General features: G+C 30.3%; 1 protein-coding gene across 1 annotated transcript; it reads left to right on the top strand.

Annotated features, from left to right (window-relative positions):
- Positions 1–1139: 1139 nt before the first annotated feature.
- IQD17 (IQ-domain 17) lies at positions 1140–3840 on the top strand. Its single transcript, XM_016326744.3, has 5 exons — positions 1140–1437; positions 1531–1929; positions 2173–2424; positions 2658–2795; positions 2872–3840. The coding sequence occupies exons 1-5, from the start codon at positions 1291–1293 to the stop codon at positions 3685–3687; spliced, it is 1752 nt and encodes a 583-aa protein (XP_016182230.1). The 5' UTR covers positions 1140–1290; the 3' UTR covers positions 3688–3840.
- The last annotated feature ends 8075 nt before the right edge of the window (positions 3841–11915 follow it).

Raw genomic sequence — 11915 nt, 5'->3', positions numbered from 1 at the left:
TAATTTCCATAGAAATTGATATTCTAACGTAGCTGCCCCCTCACACACACAGGCTGTCTCTGACTGCTATTTAAAATAATTCAATTTGTGTTACATAATCTAAAAAGTATAAAAATCTTGTTGTACAACTCAACAAGATGATCTTGTGACATATTATTTAATTATAATAATTGAAAATATTATTTTGTAATATTTAATTGTAATACAAAAATTATAATATAATTTAATTTTCAATAGATTATTATAATTAAGTCCTTAGAATACTTTAATATTATGAATTTTTATATAATTTAATAGATAGATTATTATTTAATATTATATGTTCAAGCCTAAATGCATTATTCATCTCAACACAAAAAATTATAATAATTAATAAATTATTCTAGAAACATTATTGACTTCCCTTTGTTAAAATATAGATATTTGATTAAAAGTTTTTAAATTACAAAGATCCAATTAAAAATTAGGCCACCCTGTAAGAACTTAGTAAATTTATTTAAATATATATTTATGGTACGTTGGTCAACATCATAATTTCACGCATTACTATACCTTTTATATCTTCCAGCTTAAATATCAAAATTGAACCAGCAGTGAGTTAATTAAAGAGTACTTCCAACATTTAATATTTTCATAAAGATTTTAAACGAGGGTGACTCAGATAAATTTTACACTGCAAATAAAGGAAGATTCATTTATTTTATTTTGCACTGTTAAGAAAAGGAACTCACACCATAGCCATGAAAATAAACAAAGACAACTTTATCGTAGCATTTTATTGCTGAATTTGTACTATGTATACCAATAATTTAATTCTGATGTACTCTTAATATAAGACAATTTTATATTAATATTTAATTATATAATATTATACTAATAAAAATAATTATTTTTTATATTAACAACATAAATAATTATATAAAAAAATAAATGTGATTAGATAATTTTATACAAAATTTTATATGATTAGTATATTAAAATTAAACTATATATAATAATTAAATTTCTTTTATAAAAAAAATAATACTATAAAATTAAATCATAAATTTATATTTTTATTATTTATATTTATTTTTTATTTTTTATTTTTTTTATTTTTTGTCTTGGAGTCCTTTTGTTATTACTTTTCAGTTTCCACCACCAGCCTTAAAGTTAAGGACTTGTGTAGAGTTGGATTTAGACTTCTCTCTCTTTGAACAATAGGAAACACTTTTTTTTCCTTTTCTTTCTTTGTGCTGTGCTGTAAATGCAAGAATTGTTGTTGAGTTTTACCGTGAACTTCTCTTGGTGATGGGGAAGAAAGGAAGTAGTAGTAGTAGTTCATGGTTGACTGCAGTCAAAAGAGCATTCAGATCTCCAACAAAGGACACTGAAAACAAAAGAAGCAATAGGAGAAGAAGTGAAGAAAGCTTTGATCAAGAAGAAGAAGAAGAGAAGGTAATTAATAAAAGAAAAAAAAGAAAGCACTCTTTCTTTGTTAATTTTCTTTAGCTAATGAAATTGTGAAAGTATGAACATTTTTTTTTGTAGAAGAGAGAAAAGAAAAGATGGATTTTTAGAAAAGCTGTGAATCATGAAAGCAACAACAATAACAACACTAATCAACAAAACACAACAAAGTTGAAGCATAATCATAATCATGATGTGGCTACAGCAGCAACAACAGCTACTACTAATAATTGTTCTACAGCAACAACAAGTGGAGGATCAAGAAGTGAACAAGATCAAAAGCATGCTCTTGCAGTTGCTGTGGCAACAGCTGAAGCTGCCATGGCAACTGCTCAAGCTGCAGTTGAAGCTGCAAGGTTGAATAACCCCAGTAATAATACTACTAACAGTAATAATAATGGTGCTGCTAATCACCACCATCATCATGCTAGGGTGCATTATTCTGCTATAGTGATTCAAACAGCTTTTAGAGGATACTTGGTAAGTCAAGAATTGCACATTTTGAAGTTAGATCTATGTTGAAGAATACGTATTATGTATTGCTCTATAATTTTTGGCTGCATACATTATATTCTTTGTTTAGAACTTGTACTCGGGGTTGTTTTATAATTTTTTGCCGGATGATAAGCGCTTGATCCAGTAGAATTTGGGTAGGATTCGAATTCTTCCTAGAGCCATAGTATTGCAAAATGAAGCTAATATAAATATATGTTTTTTTTCAAGGCAAGAAGAGCACTAAGAGCATTGAAAGGGTTGGTGAAATTGCAAGCATTGGTAAGAGGACACAATGTAAGAAAACAAGCAAAGATGACACTAAGGTGCATGCAGGCACTTGTTAGGGTGCAAGCAAGGGTTCTTGATCAGAGAATAAGGTCTTCATCACATGATGGAAGCAGAAAATCCACATTCAGTGACACTGCTAGTGTTTGGGATCATTCCCGGTACCTTCAGGATATTTCTGATAGAAAATCACTAGTAAGTTCCTTTAACGAAACTCTCAATTTTTTTCTTTGTAATTAGTTTAATCAAAACTTTGTGGTGATATCTTTTCATGATTTCATATTATTCATTAAATCTTATATGTTAGTTTAGTTTAAACAAAATAAAAAGTACTTTTAGGTTATAATTGCAAGGAAATACTTGAGAACTTCTCTGTTTTGGTTTTGTTTTTGAAACTTTTTTTTTATGTGTGGTTTGATTTTTGGTAGTCAAGAGAAGGAAGCAGCATTGCAGATGATTGGGATGAACGTCCTCACACAGTTGAAGAAGTGAAGGCAATGTTGCAACAGAGAAAGGAAGCTGCCATAAAAAGGGACAAGTCCTTAACTCAAGCTTTTTCCCAGCAGGTTTTGTTTTTACTCTGTTTTCTCTCTGTTTTACTTTGTTTTCTCTGCTTCTCCCTAACTTGTGCATTCTTGATAGATATGGAGGAATGGAAGGAAATCGTCAATTGGAAACGAAGATGAGCTTGAAGAGAGGCCTAAATGGCTTGACCGATGGATGGCCACGAAGCCTTGGGAGACAAGGGGAAGAGCTTCAACTGACCAAAGAGATCCAATTAAGACAGTAGAAATAGACACCTCGCAGCCTTACTCGTACCTTGGAACCAATTACAGGAGATCACATCCAAACTATCAATATAACCCTCACCACCATCAACCTCAAAGGCATTCCATCGCTTCACCGCTCCATAGAACACACCAAAATGGATCCCTTCACCCCTCCACTGCAACACCATCCCCGGCAAAATCTAGGTCGATACAAGTCCGGTCTGCGAGCCCTCGGTGTGTTAGAGATGATAGAAGCTACCACACTTCTCAGACACCAAGCTTGAGGTCTAATTATCATTACACCGGTAGCTTGTGTCAAAATGGCGGACGAGTAGGAACAAGTAGTGGTGGCAGCGGTACATTGCCTAATTACATGGCAGCAACCGAATCTGCGAAGGCTAGGATTCGGTCACAGAGTGCACCAAGACAGAGGCCGTCCACACCAGAGAGGGATAGAGTTGGTAGTGCAAAGAAAAGGCTCTCTTTTCCTGTTCCGCCTGATCCATATAATGTAGGAATAGGATATGGAAATTATGGCCATAGTTTAAGGAGTCCAAGTTTTAAGAGTGTGAGTGCTTCACATTTTGGGTTAGAGCAACAATCCAATTACTCTTCTTGCTGCACTGAGAGTCTTGGTGGTGAAGTTTCTCCTTCATCAACTAGTGATCTTAGAAGGTGGTTGAGGTAAATTTGTTACAAAGTCTTAGAATATGACCAAATGGTTTGGGATTCAATTCTTCTATCCAATTTTATTGTGTCTAGAGAAATGTTTTGTGTGAGAAAGGAAAATGTTTTGTGTATTCATTTTGTCTTGTGCACAAAATCGACATATATTTCTCTATTCTTGGATGCTCACATAATATTCAATAGGCAGAGATATATTTTCGCTTCGACTATAAAAAAAAATGAGTATAAATGACATAGTATTGTTATTTATTCGTTATCTTTATAATTTTGTGACGTTAAGAGGAATTTGAGTTAACCCTTCCACCTCAACTCACCTGCCACTTAAAAAAAATTATAATGTATTATTTTCTTGATAGAAAAATAAAAAAAAATTGATATTAAATGTTCTTGTATCATTCAAATTTTAATAGTTGTGTTTAGGGTGCCACAGTATTAAAAAGAAAAAGATATTTTAAAAATTTTATGAAATATGTGGTGGTCTACCTCACTTGGGATGTTGTATTGATGTTGAAAAAACTAGTTACAAACCATTTGAATGCTCTTTAATGACATTCATGTTACAATAACATGTACTCATTTTTTTTTTTGTAGTGTAGTGATTGGATGTGCACTACCTTCTAATTCCTTTATTCTTTTGTTCTAACTTATAATTAATTAATAAGTACATAGTAATATTTGCACGAGAAAAATAATATAATAATTGATATTAGCAATCACTTAATTTTCTTTTTTCTTAGAGTCTTTGGTCATGTCATGCTCTTCGACATTTATGTACTATACATGAATAATAATTGAGTTCTTGTGTTCTCTATTATTATCTAGTGTACTTTTTACTATCTACAATCTCACATGGTACCTGATATATGTCAGTACTACCACAAAATTATCAATATTTTAAATTTATGGCTAACCCAATATCTGGTATTTCATCATTCATATGGGTAAGGTAAACACTGTTGTATTAACTGTTGATCTTAATAAAAAATATATATAATATATATAATTAAAATTAACGATTAAAAATTATTAAAATATCAATGTATCGGTGTACCGATATATTTAAAAATTTTTCAATTAATTATTGTCCTATGATAATTAGCAATATGCCTAAATTTCAATGGGACTTTTTGCAAATTCTTATCTTTATTACTCTTTGAATTTTAACTTTAATTTATTTTATATTAGAATCAATAAATCGCCAATTTAATATTGATAATTTAGTTCTTAGATAAAATAAAATAAGTACACAGTTTATTAAATATAAATATTATTTGACAAATGTGTCTTAGAATACCTCTTTTTGTTATTTAGATTTTAAAATATTTTATCAAATATTTTTTTAGGAGTGAATGATGTATTTATTGTTTTTGGAGTAAATTATCAATATTTATATAATTTTTTATGTGTAAATTAGTAGTTTACTAGTTGTAAAATTGAAAAGAATTTACACTAAACGATATCATTCCAATCTTTAAATCAATTTAAACAAATGTCTAAATAAATTGATGAAATAATAATAATAATAAAATCAAATAAATGAAAGAGAAAAGAGATTTGATTAGGTATTTCCAACTATTATTAGCTCTCTGGGCATGGTGCTTTTTCATGCAATCACTTGGCTTGAAGCAAAAAAGGGTGAAAAAATGAATAAGTGCATTTAATGAGAAGATATCAACAACTCTGTTAAACTCTATACATTCTTAACCTTCTAAAAACCATGGATAGAATTAGAATCTTTTGTTTCTCTAAGAACTCTTAGTTGTGATTTTATGAAGGTGCTTCATCTCACTCACTCTAGCATAATATAAGGTCATGAACCATTTTTGCATTGTGCTATGTTTTCTGAATCATTATTACACAAGATAGGATTCAAACTTGAACAGCTTTTTTGCTTCACTGAAAGTTATAATAATCAGAGGGTATCTTGGAACTGTGAGCTGTCTTGGGTCCCATATCCTAGTGAGTAACAGTTGTTAGGTGCCACAGGGAATTTATAGCCTAAAGTCCATGATGACTATAATAATAAATAAATAAATTTTGGGTTGGGAATACTTATGAGTTATGATATGGTAATTACAAAATAGTACGCATGGACAAAGACTGAAATGCACATGGGAAACTTCATAATGGGCCCAAGTTTGGATCACAATGATATTTAACATTATATAAATTTACAGTTGAGGCTTTATCTTAGTGGTCCATCATCATGCCTCTTAAAATACTTTATCTTGGTTCTAAGTCTCATTAGAGACCGTGAATAAACCATTAATAAAGTTTGTGTGTTGAATCAAGTTGGGTTGGTCTAATAATTAATTCACTAGTTTGTTTAAACAAATATCGAGAAATTTGAATCTCATATTGTATATACAATAATGTATTGACTAACAGCAAAATCTTAAATAAATTTCAGTATCACGACAGATTAGTCCTTACGTTGAGAAAAGCCGTGAAAAATAAAAAAAAAAAGTCTGTGTGTTGAATTACCCAAAAAAAATGTGTGTTGAGTGTGAATGTTGTATGACAAAAAAAAAAACATTATAAATTTATAATAAAATATGATCCTAATTTTTGGTAACATATAATAATATGATGATCTGTCTGTTTGATGACTTGGTCCGACCCAAAAATGTGATTCTACCCAAATTTTTTTTAATCAAATTTTGCGTTTTTAAATTTGACCTATGTTTTGGGGCTAAATTTGAGTGATCTTTGAATTGGACTAAAATTAGTAGAACATAAATTAGTTTTTAAAAGCCTATAAATACAACCTGAATAAACTATTTATGAAAAAAAAATTTGATCAAATCAAATCTATAAATAAGTAGAACATAAATTATATAAGATAACAATAAAAAAAAGAAAGCATTACTTTTTGGTATATCATTCATTATGTGTATACTTTTTTATGGTAGAAAAGATAAGTTTTTATTTTTACTATATATATATATATATATATATATATATATATATATATATATATATATATAATACTTTTCAAAATATATATGATTTTTTATATTTATACTGCAAATAAAATAATTTTTTAATATCTTATTTTTGGTGTAGTTATCTTATATAATTGTCAAAGAATGCTAGAGTTGACACGACATTATTATAATATTATCGATCTGTGTTTATTAATACAAGTTGAAAACGTGCTTTGCATAATAATTGGGGATTGATGAAGGGAATTAAGTGTGGGATGATTAAGAGTGACGAAACTAATTAGAATCAAACTCATAATCATTTTTCAAGTTAAGTTTCAAGTATCTGTTGCCCGATTGTGTAGTATTATTATTAGTAGGTTGCAACGTCATCACTGACCATAAATTTAATGCTTTGTAATGAATTGAATTGTCAGCACAGTGTTATAAAATAAATTAGGATTTAGTTAACCTGTGCTTAATTTATTATTAATAAAAAAATTTAAATATTTTTATTTAATGAAAACAAAATAAATGGATTAAAAATTTAAAATTTTTATATTTTTAATAAAAAAATTTTACTAACAAAAATTTTATCACATGCTCTAGAATATCTGTTAGCTAAATCCAATAAATTAAATCACGAGGTGCAACAAAAATACAAAATTTACATTTAACTAGATCTTTCAAATATTTAGTTAGATGCTATATATATATATATATATATATATATATATATATATATGTATATATTGTTACGTTCTAACTTCTAAATTGAGGCTTAGGCTAGTCATTTGTCATAATTAAATTTCGTCATAGAGTTTAAATATTTTTAATTTATTATGCTTTGTTATACATAAGTTTGCATATTTTAAATAATTTAAAATTTTAGATATTGTTGTAAACATTAAATTTGGTATAACATTTAGACTTTCTAACAAATTTCAAACTAAATTGATCTTAATAGTAAGTGAGACTTAGTGTTTAAAAAATAATTTATAATCATCTGCTAGTTGAATCAAGTCAATTAATTACATTATAAACCTAATTTAATATAAGTAAAGTTTGGTCTTTCTTTCTTTTTTTTTTCTCCTCTAAATATAAATTATTCCTCCTTCATATCCAATTTAATAACTTTTTAAATAATCAAATTTTATCTTATATATATATAATAATTTATTGTTTATTGACTAACAATAAATTTTTAATTAAAATTTAGATTTGTCACAAATTAATGGTTAGTCCGTCGGAATATGAATAAGTATCAAATGTGTTCGAATCGTGTGATCTTTTTTTTTTTTTTTTGAAGACATGGAATAATATGAGCTTTGAATGCTATGATAGCCCTTATTTTGTTTTGGGCAGAGAACAGTAGAACACTGTGATAGGGTATGGGGAAAATTATAAATGGGCCAAGCTAAAATATAGCGTGAAGGGCCTAACATTTTCTTTTTCGTACGTAGGAACTTTTTTTTTTGGGTTAGCGTCGTATATAGGAACTTGTAGCACTTATTTTACATTTATTGTGCTTACTAGTCGTACACAAAAAAGTTTTACTTAGGTTGACCCAGAAAATAAAAAGAAGTAATTTTACTCAGTTGATATTCCAAAAATTATTTTTAGTATTGTAAAATAAATAAGAAAGATGTTTAAAATATAAAATAAAAATGAGTAAATAAAAGACTCTAATATTAATATAATTAATTCAATAAGAATGATTCATATATTTATATGAAATAATCTAAAAAGAGAGAGATTAACAGCGTATAAAAAAAAGAATGTTTATTGCTGTGTGTTATTAACGGATGCTTAACCTCCTATTTATATACATATTAGGCTTTGATTTTTCAAACTTCATTAAAGCCTTTTGTCATTGAGAAACTGAGTCGTCCATGCATTAATGGGCATCCAACTCATCCCTTATCACAACACTCCCCTTGAATGACCATTTAGAATTATGTCTCGTTAAAACTTTACTAAAAAAAATTCAATGAGAAAAAAATTTTAGAGAAGGAAAAAGAGTACAAAATCCTTTGTGATGAAGACTATCTCATTAAAAACCTTGTCAAGAAAAACCCAATGGAAAAAAAACCTGATCAAGGAAAAAAGAGTACAGTCTCCCCCTCTTACTGACATCATTTAATGTCTCGAAATTGGCGCATCCCAATCTCATGTACCAATCTTTCAAAAGAGGATTTTGGGAGTGACTTTGTGAATAAATCTACCAGATTGTCAATTTGTTGGACATCAATTGTCCCTTGATTTTGAAGATCATGAGTGAAGAAGAATTTTGGAGAAATATGCTTTGTTCTATCACCCTTAATGTATCCACCTTTAAGTTGACCAATGCATGTTGTATTATTTTCAAACAGGACAGTTGGAGCTATCTTATGATCAATCAGTCCACATGATGAAAGAATATATTGGATCAAACTCCTGAGCTAAAAACACTCGCGACTTGCTTCATGAATCGCTAGTATTTCAACATGATTATAGGAGGTTGCTGCTATCGTATGTTTCATGGACTTCTATGATATAGTTGTACCACCATATGTGAACAGGTATCCTAATTAAGATCTCCCTTTGTGTGGATCAGACAAGTATCCAGCATCAGCATAGCCAACTAATTGTGACTTAGATCCATATGGATAAAACAATCCCATATCAATCATTACATGAAGATATCGAAAATTTTGTTTAATTCCATTCTAATGTCTTCTGGTTGGAAAGGAACTATACCTTGCTAGTAAATTCACCACAAATGATATGTCAGGTCGTGTGTTATTAGCAAGATACATTAGCGTTCCAATGGCACTAAGATATGGTACTTCAGGGCCAAGGATTACTTCATTTTCTTCTTTAGGATAGAATTAATCATTTTCCACATTCAAAGACCTTACGATCATTGGGGTACTTAATGGATGTGACTTATCCATATAAAATCTCTTTAAGATATTTTCTGTGTATGTTGTTTAATAAATAAAGATCCCATTTTTTGTATGCTCGATCTGCAGGTCGAGAAAACATTTTGTCTTTCCAAGATCTTTCATCTTAAACTCTTCTTTTAGAGTTCTATAATTGTTGGAATCTTTTCAGGAGTTCCAATGATATTTAAATCATCAACGTACACAATAATTATAATGAACCCAGATGCATATTTCTTTATGAAAACACATGGGCAGATATCAACATTCTTGAATCCATTTTTTGGCCAGATACTCAGTAAGACGATTATACCACATTCGTCCAGATTGTTTCACACCATATAAAGATCTTTGCAATTTAACTGAGTATAATCCCTGTGAATATTCATTGGATGGTTTAGATATCTTTAGTCTTTCAGTGACTTTCATATAAATATCACGATCTAATAAGCCGTATAAGTCGGCTGTTACCACATCCATTAAATGCATATGTAGTTTATGATATGCGGATAAACTGACCAAATAATGCAATGTTATTGCATCTACTACAAGGGAATCTGTTTCTTCATAATTTATACCGGGCCTTTGTGAACAACCTTGTGCTACAAGTCGAGCTTTGTAGTGTACAACTTTATTTTTCTCATTTCGTTTTCGTACAAATATCCATCGGTATCCAACAGGTTTTACATCTTTCGGTGTACGGACTACAGGTCCAAAGACTTCACGTTTTGCAAGTGAGTCTAACTCAGCCTTCATGGCTTCTTCCCATTTTGGCCAATCATTTCTTTGTCGACATTCTTCAACTGATCTTGGCTCAAGATCCTTACTTTCATGCATGATATTTAATGCCATATTATATGCAAATATTTCATTAACAACTGTCTTATTTCGGTCTCATTTCTCTCCTGTAAAGACATAATTTATCGAGATCTCGTTATTTTCACAATATTCAGGTACCTAAACGTTTTTTGGCGTTAAAACTATATTAGAATTTTGGACAACTGCAGGTGTCTTTACTATGTCTTTTTCAACAGGAATAGTATTTACCTCTTTTCTTTTTCGAGAATTTTTGTCTTTGGAACCGACAAGCCTGCCACGCTTCTGGCGTGAATTCGTTTCAGTGGCTATTTGTCCAACTAGGACATCAATTCGAATTTGGGCATTTTCTGCTAGTATATAAGATTTGGTTATCCTCTTTGTATCGGAAGATGCATCAGACAATTCATTTGCTATTCTTTGCAAATGTATAATCTTTTGAACTTCTAGTTCACATTACCCTGATCGAGGATCTAAATGCATCAAGGATGATGCATTCCAATTAAGTTCCTTTTTAGGAAGCTTATTCTCTCCCCCTAATGTTGGAAATTTTGATTCATCAAAATGGCAATATGTAAATTGGGCTTTAAATACATCCCCAGTTTGAATCTCAAGATACCTTACTATAGAGGAAGAATCATATCCAACATATATCCCCAATTTTTTTTTTGGGTCCCATTTTGGTACGAGAAGGTGGTGCAACGGAAAAATATATCGCACGCCCAAATATTCTTAAATGGGAAACATTTGACTGTTGGGCAAAAGCTAATTGCAGAGGAGAGAATTGATGATAACTTGTTGGCCTCAATCGAATAAGTGCTGCGGCATGTAAAATAGCATGCCCACAAACCGAGGTTGGGAGATTTGTTCTCATAAGTAAGAGTCAAGCAATTAATTGGAGGCGTTTAATAAGCAATGTTGCTAACCCATTTTGTGTGTGAACATGAGCTATTGGATGTTCAACACTTATTCCATTAGCCATACAATAAGTATCAAAAGCTTGGGAAGTAAATTCACCAGCATTATCAAGGCGAATTGTTTTGATTGGATTTTCTAGAAATTGTGCTTTTAATCGAATAATTTGAGCAAGTAATCTCGCAAACGCCAGGTTGCGAGAAGACAATAAGCACACATGTGACCATCTCGAAAATGTGTCTATTAGGACCATAAAATATCTAAAAGATCCACATGGTGGATGTATAGATCCACATATATTGCCTTAAATCCTTTCTAGGAATTCAGGAGGACTCAAATCCAATCTTTACTGGTGATGGCCTTAAAATTAACTTTCCTTAAGAACATGCAGCACAACAAAATTCACTAGATTTAAGAATCTGCTGGTTCTTTAGTGAATGTACATTGGAATTTTTAATAATTTTCTGCATCATGGTTGTTCCTGGATGACCCAATCGATCATGCTAAGTTATGAATTCATTTGGGCTAGTAAACTTCTGATTTACAATGGCATGTGATTCAATTGCACTAATCTTGGTATAATATAACCTAGATGAAAGTGAGGTAACTGAGAAAAGGATAAATAGGTCCCTGACCTTTTGTCCCGTAGA

Source organism: Arachis ipaensis, chromosome B2 (genome assembly GCF_059453495.1).
Source record: "Arachis ipaensis isolate K30076 ecotype BB chromosome B2, ASM5945349v1, whole genome shotgun sequence".
NCBI classification, from domain to species: domain Eukaryota; kingdom Viridiplantae; phylum Streptophyta; class Magnoliopsida; order Fabales; family Fabaceae; genus Arachis; species Arachis ipaensis.
Note: the sequence above shows the minus strand (reverse complement) of the source record. Positions and strands in the feature narration are given on the sequence as shown.

Bases quoted from the DNA above. Each gene is read 5' to 3' on its own strand.
- IQD17 (XM_016326744.3), top strand. From the start codon at position 1,291: ATGGGGAAGAAAGGAAGTAGTAGTAGTAGTTCATGGTTGACTGCAGTC. The intron at 1,438-1,530 runs GTAATTAATAAA...TTTTTTTTGTAG, and splicing joins AAGAAGAAGAAGAAGAGAAG to AAGAGAGAAAAGAAAAGATG. The intron at 2,425-2,657 runs GTAAGTTCCTTT...GATTTTTGGTAG, and splicing joins TTTCTGATAGAAAATCACTA to TCAAGAGAAGGAAGCAGCAT.